The sequence below is a fragment of the Scleropages formosus genome, chromosome 8 (genome assembly GCF_900964775.1).
Source record: "Scleropages formosus chromosome 8, fSclFor1.1, whole genome shotgun sequence".
NCBI lineage: Eukaryota > Metazoa > Chordata > Actinopteri > Osteoglossiformes > Osteoglossidae > Scleropages > Scleropages formosus.
The window spans coordinates 9022721-9049254 of NC_041813.1; the positions used below are offsets into that span (position 1 = coordinate 9022721).

Below are 26534 nucleotides of genomic sequence, written 5' to 3' on the forward strand. Positions count from 1 at the left end.
GGACCTAGCTACTACGCCACCTGCTGCTAAGACAGAAAAAAAAAAGTTAAAGATAAAATACTGCCATGATATTACTAAGTATAACATAATTCTATGGGAAGATATTCATGGCAGTGCAATAAACTGAGTGAAATATTTTCCCCGATTTACTTATGGACATTTTCCTCGGTTCATTATCTGATTGTTATGTCGTCCGAGTCCTAGGTTAACAAGCTCTGTGCAAGTTTTTTTTTTTTTTAGCTTGCTTTCTGGGAGAACCTGCATTTGACGTCCATTTGGTCGTCTTTTTATCCTGACACAGTGTCTTAAGTATTCAGGACACTGCGATACGCTCTCTGACAGGGGTGCGCTGTTAGGCAGGTTTTGCTGGAACAATCTCCGGGGAACCGGCGAGGACTCCTTCGGTTCGCGACATTCGAGCTATGGGACAGACAATGAGACATGTCCAACACAGGTGAAACTAGTAGCTGGAAATGTAAACGCGGGCAGCGAGGCGGTCTATGAGCCCACGACTCTGGAGCCATTCGAGTCACGGTAACGTCCTATTTCTGGCTGGGGCGCTACAACAAGGAAGGGGTCCAGGAAGGGTTCGTGTGACGGGCGTTCAGGAAGGAAGGGGGTGCAGGAAGTGTTCGTGTGACGGGGGTCCAGGAAGGGGGCTCAAGAAGGGGTCCAGGAAGGGGACGTTTCCATCCGACGTCTCCAGCAGACACCGAATCGGGTAACAAACACCTGCTGGCTGGATCATGGCGAGCCTTGGAGAAACGCTGTTCATTTTGAGTGGATAAAACCGCATTTTGCGGTCTTATTTACCCATTGTTCGTTTATATTTTTTTAAAAAATGTTTCCAGATATTTCTGTGTAGCGGTCATTAAAGCTAAAACAAAAAATGACGGCTGCCGACGCAACCCACACAGGATTCTACTTCGTAAAAAAACTGGAGAACATTTTGGACACTTGCAAACTAGAACTGACCCCAATTGATGAGGTTTGGCCACACCTTTACATAGGAAATGTGTAAGTAAAACCGTTCTAAAATGTGTATGTTGAATAAAAGAAAACGGTCCGGGATCTAATCAAGTCTAGTGGTTGTAATCTGAATAGTTGAACTTTGAAATAATTTACAAGTCTGCAGCTTTTGCAAATACTGACTGGCCGTGTTACGAACGGTCAAGATGCACATTTCCGAAAATGCGCATATTTTTCCTAGGTCCTTGTTTTTCTCCAACTCATTCGTTTGCTGAAATTCCTTTTTGAGGGAGCACAAACTGCGTTTACCCGCCGAGCCGACAGGAGGCAGTAAAGCTCGTGTGGACAACATTCATTAGCTGGCTGTGCGATTTATCAGTACAAAATGAGGCGTTGCGCGTTATGGGATAAATCGGTCGATATTCGACATTGGAACAGACAACATGTTTTCATTTTTACTCATTTAAAATTACTTTAAATATACAGCTCGAAGTTCATTTAAAAGTTTTTTTTTAAATTTTATTTACTGGTATTTCTAAGGTTTTTCCATCCATGTCTTAACCTACATAATCATGATTATGACGTCGCTTGATATATGTAGCACGTATATCAGGTGACGTCTGTAAAACAGTTTGTGTTGATTTCCAGTTACAAACAAAACGAGTCTCCAACAGACGTCACTTCCTGTTCCAATTTTGTTCGTAAGCCGTGGTCAACAAGTAAAAGTACTGTTCCTTGAAAAAAATTGTAGTAAACAGTAAAAATGCCTACAGCTACTCAGGTGTCAAGTTGCTTTGATTCAGACTAGTCCTTTTAATGTTCTGAACAATTTGCGATGTCAACAGCTTCAATATAGTTTAAACTCATTTACAAATAAAACTTTTTTCAATAAATTTAATATATTGTACTAATGAAACTAGATATTGTGTTAGATAAAATCAGAATATTGTAAGTCACTTCGGAAAAAAGCATCAGCTAAATGAATAAATGTAGATCAAAGTCAAAATTAATAAACAGAGAATAATAAAGGCAATGGAGTTAAAGTACAGGCCAAAAAACTAGTCTGAAAAGTACAATTTCTCCAGAAATTTACTTCAGTATGAGTAACAGAATGAGTCTAAATCTTACTCCTTACTACTCATCTGTGTTTCTGTAATTCCTGTACATAGCGCAGTCTTCCCCCATCTTGCGAAGGTAATGAGTTTCTAAAAAACAGTTCGTGAGGTGAATTTTCATACGTTCACCATATAAATGTCATTACTTTTAATGGTGAGACTTTGTCCATTTTGTGGGCCAAGGATGCACATATTTATGCTCAAACCTCACCAAATACTGTTAAAATGAACACAATTACTTAACCAGTTATAACATTTGTTGTACCAAGTCAGATTGTTAATTACTCTATGATACTGTATGGCTGTCTACCTGCACTTGTTTGGTTCTGTCACGCCATTGCCTCTACACCTGCCACCAATAAGAGAGGACGGGTATAAAGGAACCGTGCCGTCACACCTGCTCGTGGACCCTCGTCTTGAGCAACCGCAACTCCAGTGTTTATCGACTATCTCTCCTTCGTCCCTCTCCCTTGTTCTTGTTTCCTGGCTTCTGACCTTCGCTGTGCTTTCTCGACTACATCTCATGCCTTGTCCTACAGAACAACATCTGTACATTGCCTGACCCATGCCTGTCCTCGACAGCAGTTTTTTGCCTGCCTCTATGGATCTGAATTGAATAAGCGCATCCGCGATTGGGTTCATTATAACAACACCTCGGCTTCCCTTCTTCTGAGATGACAGAAGGTTCTGCTTCACCGATGGATCCAGCGGTGCTAAATCATCTGCAGACCGCGGTCTCCTCGCAGGGTGCCTTGTTTGGCTCCCATGATCAGACGCTGCACCAGATTGCAATGACCCTACAGGAGACTTCCAGGAAAAGAGCATTGTGATGACCACTGAAGCAGGTGCCACTCGCCACACCGACCGCTGCTCCTCCGCCCATCCCCACCACGGACCCTCGACTGGCCATGCCTGAAAGGTATGACGGCTCTCCCGACACCTGCTAAGCCTTTCTGCTTCATTGTGAGCTCATTTTCGCCAGCCTGCCACACATATACCAAACCAAAAACAGCTGTGTCACTTACCTGATCTCTTTGCTGATGGGTCAAGCGCTTAAATGGGCCACAGCCATCTGGAGCAAGCACGTTCCAACCACATACGAGTGTTTCAGAAAACAATTCGAAACAGTGTTTGACCTGCTTGCGCTGCCTGTGATCGTCTGATAAAGATGAAGCAAGGCAGGTGCTCCGTGTTGGCGTAGACCTTGGAGTTCAAACCCTCGTGGAACAGAGTGGTTGGAACTCGGCAGTGCTTCTAGCCAGGTTCAGGAATGGTCTTCTCCCCCGGATCCAGGCCAAGCTCGCCTATCAGGGACAGGACTGGACCTTCAGCCGGTTCATGGAGACCGCTGTGGCTATTGACAACCTAGCCCAGGAAGCCCAGCAATACTCAGTGCACTGCCTGAGTCCCCAGAGCCCATGCAGCTTGGACAAGGCTGCTTGTCCTCCGCTGAAAGGCAACACCGGCTCCGAGACTGACTGTGCCTGTGCTGCGGGGACCCCGGACATTTCCGTGCCGCCTGCCCGGTCTGACCACCACCGCTGACAGATCCCCTCCAGGAGCCAAAGGTTACTGGTTCGCGCCTCCCCATCACTCAGCGAACATCCCAGTGGTCATGTCTTGGGAGGGGAGCCAAGTGACTGCGTGCTCGCAGGTGGATTCTGGGGCCGCTGGCTGTTTCATGGACTGAACCTTCGCCAAGACCCATGGGGGAGCAAGGGCGAACTGGTTGTGCGGAGGGAACATTGTTCAAAGACCTGTCTGGCTCTTCTCTGTTGGGCCACCTCCATCGAAAACCCCGACATGGCCCAGCCCTTGGTGATTCCCGAAGAGTACAAAGATCTCGCCAAGGTCTTCAATAAGAGCAAGGCCTTCGGGCCTTGGGATTGCGTGGGATTGCGCAATAGACCTCCTGCCAGACATTACACCTCCAAGAGGTTCCTTACCCGAACAACATGTGATGCAGGAATACGTGACCAAGGCTCTGGTCTCTGGGATTTTCCAACCCTCGACTTCTCCAGCTTCTGCTGGGTTTTTCTTTATTGGAAAGAAGGACAGGGGGTTACGCCTGTCCATGGATTATCGAGGGTTGAATGTGATAACAGTAAAGTATCCCCATCCCTTGCTGCTCATCACTGCGGCCTTGGAGCAGGTCCATGGGGCTCAGGTATTTACCAAACTCAATCTGAGGAGTGCATACAACCTCATCTGGATCTGAGAGGGGGATGAGTGGAAAACCATATTCAGCACCTCCCTCAGGCACTATGAGTACATGGTTATGCCTTTCGGTCTGTCTAACACACCCTCTGTTTTCCAAGCTTTCGTTGACCATGTGCTGGGGGATCTAGTCAACCAGTGTGTTCTGGTCTACCTGGATGGCATCCTCATCTACTCCCGCTCAAGGGACCAACATGTGAGACAGTTTTCCCACAACTGCTTTAACAACAGTCTCTACATGAAGGGAGAGAAGTGCCTGTTCCATCAACCGCAAGTCTCTTTCCTCGACTTCATCTTGAGCGCGGAAAGAGTGTCTATGGACCCCCACGAGGTTCAGGCAGTTGTGGAATGGCCTCCACCATTTTCAGTGAAAGCCTTGCAGCGGTTCCTGGGGTAATACCATCATTCTGACTCTTATCAATTGTTTCTCCAAGGCATGCCATCTGATTCCTCTTTCCAGGCTTCCCACGTTACTGGAAACCACGGAGGCACTTTTCCAGCACGTCTTCCGTCTGTACGGCCTCCCTGAAGACATTGTGTCCAATAGAGGCCCCTAATTCACCTCCCGGGTTTGGAAGGCATTCTGGCACAAGTTGGGGGTGACGATGAGTCTCACATCTGGGTACCACCCCCAGGCCAACGGCCAGGCAGAGAGACTCAACCAGGATATCAGCAGGTTCCTGCGGAGCTACTGCACCTACAAAGAACACCAGTGGTCCTGGTTCCTACCCTGGGCTGAGTACGCCCAAAACTCGCTCTCCTACACATCCACAGGCCTCTTTCCCTTCCAGTGTATTCTAAGGTTTCAGCCCCCTTTGTTCCCACAGCATCCAGGGCCAAGCGACATGCCAGCAGTCAACGCATGGCATCGGGGTTGCGAAGAGGTTTGGCTCGCGATTAAGTACCACCTCAACCAGATCACACTCCAGATGAAGCAACAAGCCAATCGGCACCACCACACCCTCTCTTTCCTTCCCGGGCAGAGGGTGTGGTCGTCCACCCGAGACATCAAACTGAGGCTCCCGTCCAAGAAGCTTAGCCCTAGGTACATCGGTCCATCCAAGGTGCTTCGCCAGATCAATCCAGTTACCTACCTTCTTCAACTGCCCCCACAGCTCCGTATCTGTCCCACTTTCCACGTGTCCCTCCTCAAACCATGCCGGACATCCCTTTTCCAGCCCCCTAGGGATGCTGCACCACCCCCATCGGTGCAGGTAGATGGTGCTCCCGCATCTTCCGTTTGGGAACTGCTTGATTCCCGGCGGCGGAGAAGGCATCTGCAGTACCTGGTAGATTGGGAGGGCTACAGCCCAGAGGAGCGATGTTGGATCCCTGCTCAGGATGTGCTACACCCTGTGCTGATTTCTGACTTTCACAGGGACCATCCAGACCAGCCGGCGCCAAGACCCAGGGGACGTTCACCGGGCGTACTGTCATGCTCACAGTCTCCGCATTTGCCACCGATCAGAGAGGATGGGTATAAAGGGGCTGTGCCAGCACACTTGTTCACGGAACCTTGTGTCAAGTAACCACAACTCCAGTGTTTATCAACTATCTCTTCTTTGTTCTTGTTTCCTGGCTTCTGACCTTCGCTGTGCTTTTTCAACTACATCTCTTGCCTCATCGTACGGAACAACGTTTGCACATTGCCTGACCTACGCCTGTCCTGGACAGCAGTTTTTGCCTGCCTCTTTGGATCTGAATCGAATAAACGCACCTGCAATTTGGTTCATTATAACAACACCTCGGCTTCCCTTCTTCCAAGATGACAGTTTCTCTGCGCTTAAGAAAAATACATATCACAGGAATGAGCGTTAATGAGGGAAATAAAAACAGGACAGTATTTACAGTAATACAGAATTAATTGAAGCGTTACGTTACAAATTAAAGATAGGAACCAATCTGCATTATGAAAACTAGGATAATAGCAGAAATGACTGAATTACATATTCATTGAAGCAGGAGGTACGTAAAGTCCAAATCTGTTTCTCAAACTCCAAGAAATACATCACAGGTCGTAGTACAGGTATTAAATGAAACTCCTGGTAAACTTAACTTTTCATAAACCAAACTGACATATCTTTGGGATATTATTATTTAACAGTTTTCTATTGTAGTAGCACTTTTAGTGCAGAGAATTATGTCATTAACAGAACAGGTTTGCTTCTGTTTCAGGGCAATAGCACAGAACAGGGCTGCTTTGCAGGAGCTTGGCATCACTCACATTCTTAATGCTGCCCATTCGAAGCAAGGCAGCCTGGGGGACCAGCAGTTCTATGGCAGTTCCTTTGTGTACTATGGGGTGCCTGCTGAGGACTCGTCCCACTTTGACCTGAGCACCTACTTCAGACCTGCTGCCCGTTTTATTGACAAGGCCTTGAAGAAGAGAGAGGGTGAGAGTCTACTCTTAAAGAAAACGTTTATTCTTTAAGATGTAGTTTCTGCATTTGTCATTCATATGACAAATTTAACTCACCCTGACTTCCGTCCACAGGGAAAGTGCTTGTCCACTGCATCATGGGGATGAGTCGATCAGCCACGCTGGTGCTCGCGTATCTTATGCTCTATCACCGTCTCGCGCTCACAGATGCCATTGAGAAAGTCATCCAGAAAAGAGCCATCTACCCTAACAGGAATTTCCTTGCACTGCTGTTGGATTTAGACACCCGCTTGAGAAGAAAACGAAGGATTTGCCCACTTCTCTAATGGGCGTTTCCATTTGTGAGATCCATTTCCATCAACAGTTTACAGAAGGATTGAAGGAAAGCATTTTTTTTATAATCATACAATTTTTTGGTAAAAAGTAATATTTTAATAAAGAACAGTGACATTACAGTGACAGTTTTTAAGAAGGATTTCTATATATGAACTTTCCATGCCCCATGTTTTTAGATTTTGAAACTTTGTATTTTAAAGTTGTAAATATGTAAGTCGATTGTGTCTTTTTGTAATTTACATAATAAAAAATACTGGTTGCTGGATACTGATTTGTTTCTCAAAGTGAACTTGAATATTCTGTCATACTATTTTTTTAAATACTGACTTTAAAGTCAATACCAGATATACTGTATCACTTCAGTTTTATTTTTAATCAATGTATAATTTGTTAAAGATAAATGGTATCGACGTTAAAAAATTTTACCGAAAATAATTTTATTTCTCTTAGAAAATTGCTATGGTGAAACAGTATTGTAGTTTGCAGTATGAAATGTCTGGCATATTAGAACATGTTGTTGTTATTATTATTATTATAATATCTCAGGTGAAGTATGTTACTTTAAGGTCTGAAAAAAGCCTGTACTCCCACCTTCAGACTTGAAAGAGCATCTTCCAGGTTACAACTCTTAATTCTGTCTTTAACCACCACCCTTATGCAGCAACAGATCATGACATACAATAAATGACAATATATTGTACAGGAAAAATATTGAGGAATGTTTTCAAGGAAGACAACATAATACTGTATATAGAAGAACATCTAGCATGTACCTAAAACTGGAAAAAAGAGTTTTGGAGGTAGTGACATGATTAATGGAGAATTTGTTTTCTACAGCGCAGCTTATTTTTGCTCTCCTGCCAATCAGATTGGAAATAAATTTACTGACTGGGTGGTTTACAGTTACATATTAAAAAGGGAAACACCCCCCCCCACACACACACACACACACACAAACCTGCAAGCACACAGTTCAAACTTCCAACCCTAAGAAGCAATCAGGACGGATAGAAAACCCTGGTATGCAGAAGTAAGTTTGCAGGGCTGAGAGTTCAAGTGAGACTACCAGTTTAGACAGACAGCTCCAGAATGACGCGGAAGGCAGGTTTGTCGGAGTCCAAACAGAGGAGGACACTTCTCACATTGAAGCTTTGCTGGAAAGATAGCACTTTCAGGATTACTATAGTATTGTATCAACTGATCCTTGTGTGACAACCTCAAGGTTTAACACCATTGTTTGCAGGATGGACAAGGGGAACAGGCTATCTTCAGGGAGGTATGAGACTCCACCGGTTTCAGACCTCCAGGAACTTCTAATGAGGGGCTGCTACTCCACTGGGCCTGTCAACCAAGTGTGGCCGGGCGTGTACATCGGCAATGCGTAGGAACTTGTTCACTGTTTCACCCTAGCATGAATACAGTACTAATAGCCGTAAGGAGGTGCTGCCATCTCAGTTAAAGTAAAAACATCAATCATTTGTTTACTTAGTTGGTCATTTTCAGCAGCTTACATTTTTCCATTATTATTTGATTAAAACATTTATTGGTACTTTGCTGTGCTGTTTTGGTCCACATTATAATAATCGTCATTAGTTTTACCATATTGTGCAGTTACAGTATTTTCAGCATATTATGTTAAGACAGAAAAAATTAAATGAATATTTATTTCCCACGTTGCACAGGGCAAGTGCTCGAGACAAGGACACCCTGAGGATAATGGGAATCACCCATATTGTTAACGCCGCCCACGGCCCTCTGCACATCAACACAGGAGCCCGCTTCTACAGAGACCTGCCCATAGATTACTACGGCGTGGAGGCAGATGATGCTTACGATTTTGACCTCAGCCTATTTTTCTACCCCACTGCAAAGTTCATTCGAGCGGCACTGTCCCAGTACGGTACTGGGAGTTCTGTTTAACACAGACTTGGCATTCCATGCAATTTGCGCCATAGTAGACTAGGGCATATATTTAGTTTTACTGCCTATTACTTTACATGACATTTACAAAATACTGCTCGTAACTTCTCCCACAGTTAAGTCTCATTACTGCTGCTTGGACTGGCAGCCAGTAGCAGTTTCTGTGGTCACAGCCTAGTTATTTATTATTGTGTATGTGTTGGCTTTCCCAGGGAAGGTGCTGGTGCACTGCGCCATGGGAGTGAGCCGATCTGCTGCACTGGTGCTGGCCTTCCTCATGATCTCTGAGGGTCTCACTCTGGTCGAGGCCATCAAGGCCGTCCGGCAGCACAGGGACGTGTGTCCGAACTACGGCTTCCTGGAGCAGCTCCGACGACTCGACATGACCCTGTGTCAAGAGAGGAGGCAACGGGAGGAGGCTTCCAAACCTAAAGTGTAACTTTTGCAAGCTGTAGACACACTCAGCAAAGTTAACAAGCTCTAAATGAGAACCAAGTCTGTAAATTTTCTAGTGTCAACATTTTTCAAACTTGTTATCCTGTAAACTTGAATGGCAAACTTTACAGGTTGGTTACTTTCCAATTTGTGTAAAATTTAAAATTTGGTGGGGATCTTAAAACTTTGTCACAGATTATCCTGAAAGCTGTAGGCCATAATTTCTCACATGTTCCACAGTTCTATCAAGTAATTCTACGTATCCGAACCCCAGGCAGAAGAATTATCTCCATACCAGCAAAGTTAACAAGTCGCAAATTTTATAAGTTTTATTGAGTTAAACGCTAACCTTAAAAACTAAAACAAATAAGCCTTAAAGTCAACAAGCTGAAATCTAAGACAACAAGTCAACAAGCTGGAAGTTTAATAGATTTCAGTCTTAAAGTGCAATTTATGCTAATTGTAAGTAAATAAGTGTAAGTAAATAATTGTAAGTAAATACCACATGTCTGCAAATATGTTTCTCTTTTGCCTAATGTAATACACAAATTGTGTTCCTCTGAGATGACAACAAAAAAGACTACTGTATCTTATTAGGCTAGTCAATAAACTTATTTAGGTACAGGAAAAAAATGTATGACTGCAGGCAAAGTAGGTTACTTTGGATGGAAGATTCCGCTGATCCAATACACTTAAATATGTTCCGTATGTGTCACTTCCTTTTGGATAAATGTCTGTGCAACATTATGGGTAATGCTTCTGGTAATGATTTTATTTGTGCCTTTTAACTGAAGTACCTGTAAGAAAAACAGTTAGTCAATAAATAAAATCATCCCTGAGATACACTATATAAGCTACATAAATTCATCTTTATGGGAAGTTTCATTTAATATTCTTACTTTAGCTTACAAGGCATTTCTTCACATTTCTTTCCAGGATTTCATGTCCCTCCGGAGAGTTCAGGGGCACAAGAAATTTGCGCTTACATTTATTAATTTAAAAACACTTTTCTCCAAAGTAACTTACAGTGATTATTTACTGGTGTTTAGCTGACACCTTTATCCCAAGTGAGCTGCAATGTTAGATGCACTACACTGTCATTCACCACTTATAGAAGAGAACAATGTAACACACACACTACAGGCAATTTAAAGCCACTAATACACCTGAAACAAATGCTTTTGAACTGTGGAGGAAATTGGGGTCCCCGGAGGAATCCCACACTTTGTTCAGAATGAAGTATATAATAGCTACATAAGAGCTGAACAAGCGCCAATAGAGAGACACACAATACTACATTAATGAAGAGAATCTGCCTTGTTGAGTTATGATAATTTTTAACTGCTGAATGAGTCGTTTTATTGGGATTTGGTAATATTTTTGCATAAATGGGTATCAGTTTTCGTGACTCAAGAACACACAAAAATTTCTGCCAATGAAACTAATGGTAATTATTTCTTTGAGATAATAAAGTGCACCTTACAAAGGGTTTTTTAGGAATGCAGGACTGAAAATCTTTGACGGATATGTTTGTCCTAGATGCTTTCTCATACATCCACAGCCACTTCTAAGAAAAAGAACACAGCAACTGTTACTAGGTCTTTGCTTTCCTTTAAGTACAGTTGGAGCATTTTGACATGACAGTCTGAAGACTGCTACGGAGATGGTTAAAATCCACTGACTCCTGTTCTGTCCTAGAGCACCTCAGAGAGAGGGGGAAGGGGAGCTTGCAGGTTGGCCAGGGTATGATACACCGTCAATTTCGAATCTTCGGCACCTGCTGTGGATGAACAGACGGTCTACAGGCCCAGTGGATCAAGTCTGGCCAGACCTGTACATTGGAGATGAGTGGGTATCATTTACATTTATTCATTCAGCAGATGCTTTTCTCCAAAGCAATGCACATCTCATAGAAAATACAACTTGTGCATTACATTAGGAGAAAGAGAAATAGTTGGAGATGTGTGATTCTTAAATACAGTTAGTTACTTTCACCACATGCAACAATGTAGTGGCATAAGTTTTAGCAGAATATCAACAATTCCTAATCACCTTCCTAGTAGTTTTTCTTTTTTTTTCTAAATGCATATAAACATTTACGTTACATTGCAGGAGCAGCTGCGTAAAGGATTGAGCCGGGCATGATCTTAAAGTTATAGTGCATGAACATTTATACCTTACATGAACTTAAGACATCGTTGGTGAAGTGAGTCTGGAAGAGGTGAGTTTTAAGACCCTTTTTAAATGTGGACAAAGATTCAGCAGTTCTGAGTGAGAGGGGGAGGTCGTTCCACCACAACGGAGCCAGAAATGAGAACCTCCGTGCTTTACCTTTCGTGCGTGGGACCACCAAGCGGGTAGATTTGGAAGAGCGTAGCGGTCTGGTTGGGGTGTAGCGGTTGATCAAGTCTTGCAGATAGCTGGGAGCAGTTCTGTTGATGCATTTGTAGGCCATAACCAGGGTCTTAAATTTGATCCAGGCAGCTATAGGAAGCCAGTGCAGAGAAACGAATAGAGGAGATACATATGAACGCTTCGGCAAGTTAAACACAACTTGGGCCCCAGCGTTCTGTATTAGCTGTAGAGGGTTGATGGCAGTACCAGGAAGGCCAGATAACAGAGTGTTGCAATAGTCCAGATGGGATGTAACCATGGCCTGGACAACTAGTTGGGCAGAGTCTGTTGTGAGGAAAGGACGGATCGTGCGGCTGTTATGCAGGATATATCTGCGTGTCCGGGTTGTGGATTCGATATGCTGAGAGAAAGACAGATTTGAGTCAATTATCACTCCCAGACTCTTAGCTGAGGAGGTAGGCAAAATGAGCGAGTTGTCCAGTTTGATCAAGACCGAAAAGCCTTTTACCAAAAGGCAGGGGTTGAAAGTTACTTGGTTAGGTACTAAATAGGACAGGTACCTGAAGGGAGGTGATCAATTCAGTAGACCTGCATGCACTGACACCTTAGTTTGATGCTAACAGTGCAATGACTAAAAACTTTAATGACTGAAGTTAATGTATCAGAGAAGGTCAAAATGTATGTTTATTAACATGGATTCTTCAGTAATGGTTGGAGCTGTTACAGCTTTGTAGACAGTTGTTATTCTCTCAATTATGGATGACAGAACTGTGATGTATAATAATAACTAATGGGTTTGGTCACTTTTTTAACTGTTTTAGGTCAACAGCACGAGACAAGGCTGTTCTGTCTAATCTGGGAATCACCCACATAGTGAATGCTGCTGATGGGCCACACCGCATCCGCACTGGTGCATCTTTCTACAGAGACATGTCCATAAAATACTGTGGGGTGGAAGCTGCAGACCACCCAGACTTTGACCTCAGCCCATTCTTCTACCCTACTGTGGAGTTCATTCAAACAGCACTTTGTCAGAAAGGCAAGTGTTTCTATGAGGACATCATACTAGTAAAATCTGAATCATGACAAATAACATTTACATGAATTTATTTGGCAGATGCTTTTCACTTAAGCAATGTACAATGCAGAATAAACAAAAAAACATTCCACAATGGACTTACATGCACATGACTATTGAAGCACAGCATATTTGTTTTGTACAGCCCATATCACAGCACACATATTCCAGTAGCAGGTTGTGAAGGACTAACGTACAAAGCTTTCAGGAGCTTGGAAATTAGTCCAAAAAAGTAGAGTTTTGACACCCTCCTTGAATGCTGAAGGGAACCAGCAGTTCTGAGGGACTGAGAGAATACAGTCCAATAAACTTAAGCCAAGAGAAATGATGGGCTCTAGGTTTTCGGTGTCTTGTGAGGCGGCTAAGCACTTGGTCAGAGGTAGAAGAGTGTAGAATTCTTGTTAGGCTGTGAATCACTGACCAGGTTCTGTAAGTATCAGGGTGACAGTGCTTTTAATGTCTGGTAAGCCCCACCATTTACATTTATATTTACTAATTTGACAAACACTCTTCTCCAAAGCAACATACATCTCCCTACAAGTTTTGAACTTGATGGAGGCAGCTACACAAAGTTGAAAGGGAGAGAAGAGGAGGGGAGACACACGGGAACACTTTGCCATATTTAAAACACCTTGTACTGCAGCATTCTGTATCCAAAAAAGAGGCTTCAGTCACCATCATGTACTGCCTCAATGGCCAAGTGTCACAGCTGTAAAAACATTCTTGCAACTGTAATGCCATATGAAAACATAACCCCAGTGTGATAAATCTATTGGTTTGTATGACAAGAGCTCATTGACTGAGGATTATTGGATTTAATAGTCTTTATTGTGGAACTCTTTGGCTCGGTGAGGTGTCAGGGAAAAGGGAATCAGAATAGTCTTGTTAACTCCTTCTTCAGTGGCTCTCGCTCCAGGGCAAGTCCATTCTCGCTGTCAAGCAGCAGCTTAAATAGGAAAGTCATGACAGCTAGGTGTTGCGCTTTTTTATCATTAATTGGTTATATGTGGTAAGGTGGCATGGATTTAAATGGAACGCAAAGTGTTGGTGTGTATGTGTGTGGTGTGCTCTGTATTCTGAATTCACGTGACCTCTGTCTTCCTACGTACCACACGCATATTTTTTGGCTTGATCAAAAGCACTGGTACAGCAGATGTACAATTTTTGAACCAAAAATTGTGAAAAATTATTACTGTGATGTTCATGCTATCAGTATAAAATCAATGCTATGTGTCACAGTTCTTCATCTCATGTAGAAATGGGAGAGAAGAATACAGGTAACTAATGAAATGCTGACTGGGGATTTAACTCTTCTGGATTAGACCACATCGTGTAGGACACTGTTTCAAACGTTTCGCTTCCCCTGTTGGAAGCATCTTCAGGGAGCTGCCACATCTCGTAAAGGCTCTGAACTGGAATGTTCAATGAAGGTGCGTGTATTTATGGGTGGGATCGGAGGTCATAGCGGGTGGTCCTGATAGGTGGTGCTCCTGCTGTGTTTTCCACTTGCACTGTGGCTTTCGTGTTACAGGTCGGCTCGTTGAACTGAGAGGTGTCCAGGTTCTTGATAGTTTAAAACCCTCCTCCCAATTGAAGTTGTCGGGGTTCTTCTCTATCTCATTTCTATGTACATTTCGAGTCTTCGCGCCAGACCAGCAACAACCCTACTGCCTCTCATGGAAGCGAAACATTGGAACCAGTGTCCTACATGACGAGGTCTAATCCAGAAGAGTTAAATCTCCAGTCAGTTGACACCAGCCGCGGAAGCCTACGGGTTTTGATAATGAAATGCTGTCTCCCAGGGAAGGTGCTGGTGCACTGCGCCATGGGAGTGAGCCGATCTGCTGCATTGGTGCTGGCCTTCCTCATGATCTCTGAGGGTCTCACTCTGGTCGAGGCCATCAAGGCCGTCCGGCAGCACAGGGACGTGTGTCCGAACTACGGCTTCCTGGAGCAGCTCCGACGACTCGACATGACCCTGTGTCAAGAGAAGAGGCGACGGGAGGAGGCTCCCAAACCTGAAGTGTAACCTTTGCAAGCTGTAGACACACTCAGCAAAGTTAACAAGCTCTAAATGAGAACCAAGTCTGTAAATTTTCTAGTGTCAACATTTTTCAAACTTGTTATCCTGTAAACTTGAATGGCAAACTTTACAGGTTGGTTACTTTCCATATTGTGTAAGCTTTAAAATTTGGCGGGCATCTTAAAACTTTGTCACAGATTATCCTGAAAGCTGTAGGCCATAATTTCTCACATGTTCCACAGTTCTATCAAGTAATTCTACGTATCCCGAACCCCGGGCAGAAGAATTATCTCCATACCAGCAAAGTTAACAAGTCGCAAATTTTATAAGCTTTACTGAGTTAAAGCTAACCTTAAAAACTAAAACAAATAAGCTTTGAAGTCAACAAGCTGTAAGATTTATTTTACATTTATTCACTTAGCAGACGCTTTTCTCCAAAGCGACTTACAATGGATACTATGTAGTGTTACTAGCCCACGCATCTTATTCACCAAGGTGATTTACACTGCTAGATACACTACTTTTACTCTTACATACATCAGTGGAACACACTCTCTCTCTCGCACTGTGGGGAACCTGAACAGTATATCTTTATGAATCGTAATAAAGCTTAAAGAAATCTAAGAAGGACAAGAAGTCAACAAGCTGGAAGTTTCACAGATTTCAGACTTAAACTGCAGTTTGTGCTAATTGTAAGTAAACTAGTAGTGTAAATAATTGTAAGTAAATCACGTGTGCAACTATGTTTCCCTTTCCACAAATTGTATTCCTCTGAGATGTGCGTCGCTTTGGAAAAAAGTGTCTGCTAAATGAATAAATGTAGCCCTGTAGCGCTACTAGTTTGTGGGTTCACTTTTTGAAAATTTAAATAAAGCTTCATAAATTTGATACGTACTTCGGTTGAAGCCATGCCAACACGTGTTGGAACAGGTGCAACTTACACGTCATGTCAGTTTTGCATTTTTTTTTTTTTGCAAATTAATTGGGGTTCGGTTTGGGAAAGAATCACGAGAGGAAAGAGGGACAGGACGAATGGGAAAAGTTTCGAGACTTTTCTAGATGGTTCCGGGAAAGAGTGAGAGAAGGACGTGTTCTGGAGCGAGTAGGTGATATTTTCTGGTTGTTCGAAGAGAGCAACCAGTCATGAGAAGAAAAAATATCATTTCACTTTGACTGTTGGAGATAAGTTTTCGTGGACCGTGGTGTACTCGTCCACGAGACGTTAGGAAATGGCGGATAAGCGCGCTGCCGCACAGTGGACTGAGTGAGGAGAACCCGATAGCGCTTCGTGCTACCGGCAACGCGCGAAGTTCCTCGGGCATCGGTGGAGTTTTCTCCTGCTGTACGCGAGTGGACAGCTGACGAGGTAAACTGGGTTTTTTTTCTCTCTCTTTCGCGAGAGTGAAGCGACCATTAATCTTCTGGGTCTCAACGTACGTCACACACTGCGATCATCCCGCGAGGGGGTGTTTTACATTTATTATACTACTTGTGAAGTTTGTTTTCTTCATGTTCTGGTTATTTGCATTAATTTGCTTTTTATCTGATGGGATTTTGAGGTTAGTTGTGTACTGGAAAATAATCTTTGAATACTTGGGTTTTCTGTTCACAAGATGTTGGAGTGTGTTTTTTTAAATTTAAATAAATGTTCTGTTACTGAGCTACTTGAGTTGGGTTATAACATTAATTTAATTGTAGGAATAGAACCCAGAGCACCACCCTCATTCGTATGTAGGTGAAGGGTGGTGCTACTTGGAGGCACTGCTGGAATAAATTTAATTTTGGATAAATAGGTAATGAAATCTTTGAATTGACTCTACCACAGGACATATAACCTTTGCAGTGTGAGGTTATGGAGGGAACAAAAGTGTGTTAAGATGGTTCCATAACTGTTTATCAGTGACAATTGATACAGGTCCCTTAGAGTTCTTGCAGTTTTACTGTTAAACCCAGGTTAGTATCAAGCAAGGCACAGTGACCACAACTAAGACATGACAGCTCCATAGTTAGTGTAGGGGAGAAGCCATTAACCCTGAGTTCTTATGTCTTCGCTGTGGTGAAGATGCCGGGCATACGGTTGCAAAATGCGACAGACCAGAGGACCCACAGAGAAAGTGATCCAAAAGTTCATTCGTGCACAACGCACAGTGAGAGCCCCTGAAAAGGGGTCAAGTGTTTCAGCTGAGGGTAGTCCCTCAGATATTCATGTGAGTAGAGGCTTTGCCAGTACCCAAGCTAGTTGGTTGCCTAAAGGATGGGTGGGACCACCCTCTACTGTTCAGGTCAATGTGGAAGGGAAGATCTGCACAGTCCTGCTTGACAGTGGGTCCCAGGTGACAGTTGTTTTTGACAGCTGGTATAATAAGCACTTGAGATATGTACCATTGTGTCTGGTAAGTGGGTTATCCATTTGGGCTCTAAGTGATTCTGATGATAGTTATCCTTATCGAGGCTAATTGTGCAGGTGGAGTTGGGGTTTCTGCAAAAAGGGATGACTGATGTGAATCCCACTAATGTTCTTGTTTTGGTTTGCCCTGATCCATGCTGTTCTGACAGCATTCCTGTTTTGTCAGACACTAATGTGCAAAGGGTACGTATGTCCTTTTGTCTTTAGCACCCAGGAGGATATGAATGCTGATCCATCTTATTAGTTGAATGTGCACACTCTTAAGTCTCAAGCAAAGACACCAGCCCAGATGGGGTGTGCTCCCCCCCAATGCTGGAGACAGTGGCTGATGTCAGAGGGATGGGTCCTGACCCTTTGATTGATCCTGTTGGTGAGCATGTTGCAGTCTAAGGTTCAAGAAACCCGGTCTATGGGGAAAAGCATTCTGATTAGTGAGCTCCCACTCTTGCTCTCCCTTTTGGTGTGCTGGTACAGCCCACCATATTTCCATCAGCTGTCGATAAAGACAACTTTCTGGTTACGTTGCGCAATGAGCTATGTAAAGATGCTTCCATTCCAGCTGGCACCATTATCGCACATTTACATGTCGCTAACACAGTGACTGTCGCAAAGAGTAATGACACCAAGAAGCCCACAAGGATTGATCCAGCCTTGTTTGACTTTGGGAATTCCCCTGTTTCTGAAGAGTAGAAGATGGGGCTATCACATAAATTGGCTGAACGAGACAATGTGTTTTCACTGAATGAGTGGGATGTTGGTTTGGCAAACGGGGTGGAACATAGGATCACACTTACTGATGATAGGCCATTTTGACTTTGGCACCTGCTGATCTGGATGATTTGCGGCGTCATCTACAGGGACTGTTAGCAGCAGGTATCATCAAGGAATCCAGAAGTCCTTACGCATCCCCCATAGTTATTTCCTAAGAGAAATCCAGTCAATTGCGCATGTTTGTGGATTATAGGACATTGAATCGCCACACTATCCCTGACCAGTATGCTGTGCCATGCACTGATGATGCAGTTGATTGTCTTAATGGAAGCAAGCGGATCTCTCTATTGGATTTACGTAGTGGAAGCTACCAGATTCCAATGGCAGAGGAGCATAAAGAGAAGACTGCTTTCATCTGCCCAATGGGTTTCTACCAGTTTGAGAGAATATTGCAAGGAGTCACAGGGGCTCCAGCAACATTTGAAAGACTCATGGAGAAGGCAGTGGGGGGCATGCATCTGTTGGAAGTGGTTATGTATTTAGACTATCTATTCTTTTTTTTGTGAAAATCGTTAGAACCTCATGAAGAACGCCTTTTCAAAGTTCTAGACTGATTGGAAGAGACCGGTCTAAAACTATCCATAGACAAATGCCAGTTCTCCTGCACACAGGTGACATTTGTGGGACATATTGTCAGGGCATTGCATTGCGATTGAGCCTGCTAAGGTTGGGATGAGTCTTGTACAAATGCTTTCAGGCAAATCATTCATTGCCTTACCAATGTACCTGTTCTGGTTTTTGCTGAGCTGACTAGGCCCTATATATTGCATATTGATGCCAGTTTCCATGGACTGGGAGCAGTCTTAAACCAAGAGTACCCAGAGGGTTTGAGGCCGGTGGCATTTGCAAGTCGAAAGCTCAGCCCCTCGGAGGAGAACTACCCTGTCCATCAGCTTGAGTTCCTCGCATTGAACTGGGTTGCGGTGGACAAATTTCTTGATTATTTGTGCAGAGTGAGTTTTACAGTAAGAACAGGTGAGAAGATTATCTATGTTCTAACTACCGCAAAGCTAAATGCAACAGGTTATCGCTGGCTTGCTGCACTCTCTACGTATAATTTCACCATTCAGTACTGACCAGGTTGCCATAACATTGATGCTGATGCACTGTCACGAAATGTGTTCTTCAAGGAGAATGAGGAGTGGCAAGAGTTTTCTTCTGAAAGCATCAAGGCTCTCTGCAAGTGAATTTGCTGTGGAAAAGAGTATGGAAGGTCACCAACATGTGCAGAGTTCTTGGGAGTTTCGCCTGAAGCCATTCTGGATTGTTATGCTTTTCCAATACGTCTTGATGTAGGGCGTTTGGAACTTAAAAGCAGCACCGAGCTGGGAAAGGCTCAAGACTCTGACCCAGTTATAGCCCCGATAAAGGAGTCTCAAGAATGGGCACTTATCTTCTCATGTGCGGGGTGAAGATTGGCAAGTATCGCTGTGGAGAGAGCGTCCAAAGCTGAGAATGATTGGTAGCCTGCTTTATAGAGTAGTGCAAAGGCCATCTAATACTCAGGTACAGCAGCTTGTTTTGCCCAGAGTATATGTTCCAGTGGTACTCCAGTCTCTTCTTGATGATTGTGGCCGTTTAGAATCAGAGAAGTCAGAACCCATCAAGGACCGGTTTTACTGGCTGAAGATGGGTGCGGATATTGAGGAGTATGTTAGGAATTGTGGCAGATGCATGCAAGACTCTTCCTCAGAGAGCTGCTCCATTGAACAAAATTACAAGTAAAAGGCCACTTGATTTGGTGTCTCACACGACACCCTGGCATCCTACCACCCTCAGGGGGGATCCCCAACCAGCGAGATTCAACAGGACTCAGCTGTCTATGTTGGGAATATTGAATGCAAGGCAGAAGCAGAACTAGTTAGATCAGTCAACTTGTACATACGTATAACTGCACAAGAAATGAGGCAACTGGCTACTCCCCTTATCTGATGTTTGGTTGGGAAGCTTGTCTGCCTATAGATCTGTTTCAGTGGGCCACCGGAGTGTGGTGAGGGAGTGCAATATCAACAGTATGCCACAAAATTGAGAGCAGATTTAAACAGAGCTTATCGGTTAGCTAAAGAAGCTGCTGAAAAGAATTATGAACGGAACAAGAGAACACATGATAAATTAGTCCAGACATGGCTCTGGAAAAGGGAGACTACTACTGAGGAATTTTGGTGTCATGGGTAAGCATAAGTTACAGTATAGGTGGAGGTTGCCACCGTATATTGTGGTAGGGAAAATGGAAAATCTGCCAGTGTACCAGATCAAGCTTGAGTGGTTCTGGGCAATCAGGACAGTTCACTGTAATCATCTACTTTCCATTGGGTGCTTAGTGAGACTGCCATGGAACATGGATGAATCGGATCTTCTGCAGAGACGAGCAACTAGGCTGCGCAGTCTCTCAATGACAAAATAATGGGTTTGCAGTCAGTGGAGCGATTCCCTCAGGGGAACAGCTGTATCATCCTTCTCTGACTCCGATTCTGAGGTGGCTACTCAGCCCCTTACGTTCGATGGACGGAACTGGGAGAATGTTACCATTAGCCGGAATATCTGGAGTGAGCCGGGCCCTCTGAAAATGAAAGTCTCAATTCTTCATTAGCAGGGGCCGAAGTTGAGTTGGGAGGGATTGAAGCTGCCAGTTCAGGAAACGCTCTTGAGATCGAGGAGTCTCCTGCTTCAGGTTCAGTGGTGGAAACTTCTCTAGAAGAGAGCAGGCGACAAGGATGGTTGTGAGGTGTTGCAGGACAACATGTTGCCCGAACAGTCAAGAAGGGAGAGAAGACCAGTGGTACAGTTTACCTACGATGAGCTTGGAAAACCTTCCGATCGACCACTAGATACTCTGAGCAGAGGAGTACTTGTTGGCTGTGGAGCTTGTGGAGATAACTGATGCTGTTCCAGACATGCTGCGAGACCATTTATCTTGGGTCCCAATGTACACAAGCTGTGATCAGGTCTGCAACAAGGGGGGGTTTTACGTATGTTTGAAATACTCTTGAGTATTCGAGGCACTAATCATTGAGCGCGAACAAAAGAAGGTTCTGTATGAAACTTCTAAAGTCTGCGAAGTGTAACAGTGAGGTTGTTGTGAAGTTTTTCTCTATGTTCTGGTTATTTGCATTTGCTTTTATCTGATGGGATTTTGGGGTTTGTGTTGTGTACTGGGCGATCTTTGAATACTACTTTGTGTTTTCTATTTACAAAGTGTCTGGAGAATTTAAATTTGTTCTTTTACTGAGCTACTTGGGTTGTAACATTTTAGTTGTTAGAATAGAACCCAGGGAACCACCCTCATAGGCAGGTAGACAGAGGGTGGCGCTACAAATGCAAATAGGCAAATGTAAACTTTGCCTGCTGCATTGTGAACTGCAATTACAAAGAGGACTGCAGATCCTCACACTCACTGGGTTTCCTCCCTGCTATAAGTTTTTCTGTGTTTTTATTCCCTATGTTGGCTTTCCCGTTTGTGCAGGAGAAGATCTAGACAATCTTGTGTAGGCTGCAGTGTTCAACCAAAGCATTTACACAGCGGGACATTTCAAGTCATTCCTTCACGATCTTTGAAAGGATGAACCCGTAGTTTCATTAAGCTAAAAAAAGACACCTTCACTCTCTATTGACCCATAGAATCAGAGCTTCGCTGCAGCTGCCTTTAATAAATGACAACACAAGACTACTCTCTCTTATTGACAGTGACAGAAATTTTAAATAAAAAATGAAAATGTCTCTTTTTATTTGAAATCAGAACATTCCTGACCGAAATCATAGCAGTCATCCATAGGTACAACTTCTTGCAGCATAAGAACAGAAATGACAGACAATAAGGCAGCAGCGAGCAACATTATGATTTCAGTATCACAGGCGTATTCATTTTAATGAATTTAGTGGATCATTTAATTTGGAATGACATAAAAGATTAACAGGGTTTCAAAATGCACTTGTCTAAGACAGTTCTCCAGGATGTGACTGTCTTTATTGCAACATTAGCAGTTCCAAATCTTGCACAGAGTTCATATGGATGTGTTGTAATTTCAGCTAGCTCCTCTGGGCCAGGGTGTGTGTTGTCGCTGCTTGTGAGTGAACCCCTGCCTATATATACATATGCCAACACCACTGGGAGAGAATAATGCACCAGGCAAACCACAGAAGGAACACTGTCCCCCATGGGCTGGGAGGCACCTCCATTGACCTTTTAAGGCACTCCTCTTTTTTTTGACTGCAGGGCACAGTCAGGAAAGGGCTGTAAATCCCAGGCAGCTGTTTTGGGACCAACAGTATATGACAGTGCGTAGCCACAGGTGCAAGGTGGGAACTGTGTACAGTACATGGCAAATACTCTGTACCCTACAGTAGTATCTCCCTGCTCTCCTGGCTCTCATACCCACAAAGCTCAGAAAAACTCCCAAGGGCTCCTGGGATGGTAAACTAAAGAGATGAAACCCTTGACCTCTTAAATCTGTTTTGGGCTCTTATAGTTTAGCTTTTTCTAACCCCTTGTTCCTAAGAAGGACACTGATTTCACTGGCTAAGAATCCCAGGCTCATGGCAACCTCTGTGAGTTTAGGGTTTCAAGCGCTATGTTTATGAACAGTGGGTAAGGGGAGGGGGGTCCTGGCAGGCACAGTAACTCAGAGCTAAGGTCAAATCTTGCAGATAAAAATATCAGCATGGGCTGACCTGTCACAAGGCCCTGCGGGCAGTCAGAGGTAAATGTTTCTTCATTGCTCTCAGTTCAATCCACAAGCATGGAGAAGATGGAACATTAAAAGAAGCATTTGGTAAGTCAGTGGTTATTGGGATTTCACAGAATTTATAGACTCATGTAACTGGAAGACCTTAAGCTTTAGGGGTGTTTTTAGCAAGATAAAACACACTTGAGCTGTCAGTTAATTGAACTGATCTGGCTGCTGTATTATCACTGGCATATACTTGTCTTGCTTGCTGCTCTTTCACACTGATCCTATTTCCTTCAGAATGTTATTCAGTACAACCGCTCAGTCATTGGGGCACTTTGAATCATCTAGCAGGCATATTGTTATACTGGTAAATGTACTGTAATCAGAACAGTGTAATCAAAGTTTTAATTGCAAGCCAAAAGATAAGTGCCCTGAATAACTTCCTTATGTGTCTGGGAGAGAAATAATTTAGCCTTTCATAACTCATGCATCTTCTGCAGATCAAGGCAGTTTCAGAAATATACCTGCTTATCTTTAACAGAATACTGCAGGACACAGAGGTGTTGATTCACGTCCAAGGTGTACTGATTTAGAACGACAGACCTGCAGGGCTGACCAGTAAAAGAGCAAATCCTGAGCATGACATCCTGCATCGCCAAGGCCCCCAGAAGGGCCAATGCTTATGCAGCAGTGCAAGCGCACCCAGGCAGCAGCTATGTCACTCCCGGTGCCTTTGAGCTGGAGAAGCTGTTCTGGAGCGGCACAGGAGCAGCTTACACACACGTCAACGAAGTCTGGCCCAACGTCTTCATTGGAGATGAGTAAGCAGGACTGGAAGGCACCAGCAGAGGCCCACTGGGGTGTTCAGTCAACTTTTACTTTACAGCAGATGACTGATTCAGTGCCAAGTTAATTTAACTCTTCTTCCTTTAAAATAATTATGTGGAATCCTGCAGCAATTAGAATTGCAGAAAGATGGACAATTCCAGCAGTGCAAGTGATTCATTAACAAGTCAGTTATACACTGCAGCGGAAATGGAAGCATGGTAATTGCTCAGGTTCCCCTGTTTGGCAGGAAGACAGCCCTGGAGTGCCACCACCTGGAGAGGATAGGTGTGACGCATATCCTGAATGCTGCAGAGGGCAAGTGGAACAATGTGGCCACTGGCCCCAACTACTACAGTGACATGAACATCGAGTATTACGGGGTGGAGGCCGAGGACATCCCTACATTCGACCTCAGCCAATTTTTCTACCCTGCTGCTGAGTTTATTGATCATGCTCTCAGTAAACCAGAGAGTAAGTTGGGAAGAATAGCCACTAAAGAATACAGCCTTACCTTGCATTATAAACGCTCATATTACAGGAATTCGGAGTTAACGGCACATTTGGGTCAATGATGGGACAGCACACTGGGGCTTAACGAAAAATTATTTTTCTGGACGGATGCATTTTGGCAGGAAACCATCAGTGTACCTATATGTTGACATACTGCATAAGATCATTACATAGGAAATTACAGGGATGGGTAAAATGTCACTTAAATACAGAAAGACAAAAAATGCATCAAACTAGAGAATCAAATTAAAAAGGCATACTAATATAGAACAAAACAAAGTGGTCACTACAAATAAAAATAAGATTAAAAGAAAAGATGCCACAACTGACACAAAAGGAAAATATAAATGCTAAAATACAATACCTATACAGCTACCGAGACAGGCGACCCGATCGAGACAGAGTAAAAACAAATAACAGGATTACAAGAGACAGGATTAAAGAAAAATACGATTACAAAAAAAAACCATATAAGGACACTTCTTCATTAAGGTCATTTCAGGCCTCTCAGGATCAAACGAAGGGCTCCGATATCATATCCAGCAGCATTAAACTAAGATTTTGAGTCCTCCTTTCTAAAGAGCCCTTGTGTGCTATAATCCTCGTCTTTATCACATCTTTCTGCCTTAATATACTGCAATTCACATAGCAGGGACAGCATAAAACACGCAATCCTGCCTTTTATGGTTTTAGCACCATATGTAATTAGGATCATAAAATGTACTTAATGAACTATTGTCTCAAAAGAGAAACAACTGAAATTTCAAGTTAAAGTACAATCCTTGGTGACATCGGGTACCGTACAAGATGAATCTCTTGCAGGCCTGCGCCGGTTCATAAGTAACTTATCATATGGCAAAACCATTACGTATTGAGGAAAAACAGCAGAGTGGAAAAAGGAGAGAGTGGCAAGAAGTGTTAAAATTTTTCACCTTAAAAACGAGACTATTGTACTGATCCCAAGGAAGCAATCGTTTCAACACACAAACACGTTTTTCAGTATTGGGGTCACCTTTAGTTTAATTAAAAAAGCCTTCATTTATTGTCAGGGTCGTTTCTCTAAAAGTGTATTTAACGACTGACTAGCAGCAGAAACTGGAAACATTTGATTAATTTTTGACCTGTAACTTGTTAGAAAACAGAACGGTGGAGAAAATGCAACAAAACATGAACTAAAAACCTGTATTCATATCTCTCAAATTTTGTGATGCTGATGAAGGTTTCCTGGTGAAATGCATCTATCCTGAAAAATAAAACTTCTGGTAAGCTTGAGTGTGCTCTGCGATCATTGCTCATGTTATAACATGTTATAAAAGGTATACTTCAAATGGAATGATTTGTAACAGTGAAGTCTCCCTGAAAGCTTGATGCGTCTGAAGACATTGACATCAGCCCCTCCTCTTGTTCCAGACAAGCTGCTGGTGCATTGCGTCATGGGCAGGAGCCGGTCAGCAACGCTCTTCCTGGCCTACCTGATGATCCACAAGGGGCTAACCGTAGTGGAGGCCATCGAGCACGTGAAAGAACGTCGCTGCATCCTGCCCAACCGTGGCTTCCTCAAGCAGCTTCGCCTACTGGACATCCAGCTGCAGCAGCAGAGGCATAGTTCGCAGGACAGGGGAAGTGATGCTGCATCAACATGAGTCTAGGACGCAAACCCAGGAGAAAACCTGTAATGAAATGCTTTCATACCATGTCTTAAGATGTCAGCAGGAGAAAGTAATGCCCTCGTCCTCAGTGGGATACCGATCTTGAAGAAAAAACATGTCTTCATAAAAGTTGAAATATAAATCTTTGTATATTTCAAAAATGTGCATTATATTTCTGATCGTTTCATCTTCATGAGGATTTACAATGAATTTGTAATTGTGCAAAAGATATTTATGAAATCTCATCTTCATGGGATTCAGCTTCCTTTTCAAATATTAGTCACCTTAAATGAATGTAACCAAGTGCTCAAATGGTCTTGTTTTAAGGTTGGAACTCACTCAGTCATTTAACTGGCATGTTGGAGCTGAAACCAACAGAGAAATATTCTTTATATTGCTCCCCCCCCCCCCAGATTTGTGCACTCATTTTCAAAGTGTAATAAATTGTACTTTGTGGAAAGCTTATTTTTCAGTGGAACTTTTTTTTTTTTTTCCCCCCTCCCCTCTTCTCTCTTTTAAGTGTGATTGCCTGCACAAGTTACATATCACTAAAACCGTATGTGTGCAGGGCCAAAAGGAATTTTAAAGGTGTCAAGGTTTTCCAAACTATGATTGGTGTGTGTGTATAACAAAACTGAGAACTGATATAAGCAGGGCTACACACTGATCATACTGTCAAACACCTTTCCCAAGTCCCAGGTCACAAGTACTGACCAAGGAGGTTCTCAGATGTGTGGTCCAGGCTGTCTACACGGGAGTCCAACAGGGAACGAATCTTGGCCAAGGCTTTCTTAGGGTCGAGTCCCATATTAACATGACTTGCATATCCAGAAAGAGAGGAAACGAGCAAATATGAGGCGTCAGTTATGGAAAC

At 43.5% G+C, this 26534-nt stretch overlaps 2 protein-coding genes across 2 annotated transcripts; both read left to right on the top strand.

Annotated features, from left to right (window-relative positions):
* Nucleotides 1–681: 681 nt before the first annotated feature.
* Nucleotides 682–15222, top strand: LOC108942656 (uncharacterized). The gene is made up of 7 exons (XM_029254264.1): nucleotides 682–1017; nucleotides 8261–8398; nucleotides 8700–8917; nucleotides 9150–9372; nucleotides 11071–11220; nucleotides 12549–12766; nucleotides 14608–15222. Exons 1-7 carry the CDS (start codon nucleotides 890–892, stop codon nucleotides 14832–14834), a joined length of 1302 nt encoding a protein of 433 aa, XP_029110097.1. The 5' UTR covers nucleotides 682–889; the 3' UTR covers nucleotides 14835–15222.
* Nucleotides 15223–22681: 7459 nt separating this feature from the next.
* On the top strand, nucleotides 22682–26150 carry LOC114911080 (dual specificity phosphatase DUPD1-like). The gene is made up of 4 exons (XM_029254265.1): nucleotides 22682–22775; nucleotides 23215–23494; nucleotides 23749–23972; nucleotides 25422–26150. The coding sequence occupies exons 2-4, from the start codon at nucleotides 23313–23315 to the stop codon at nucleotides 25652–25654; spliced, it is 639 nt and encodes a 212-aa protein (XP_029110098.1). The 5' UTR covers nucleotides 22682–22775; nucleotides 23215–23312; the 3' UTR covers nucleotides 25655–26150.
* The last annotated feature ends 384 nt before the right edge of the window (nucleotides 26151–26534 follow it).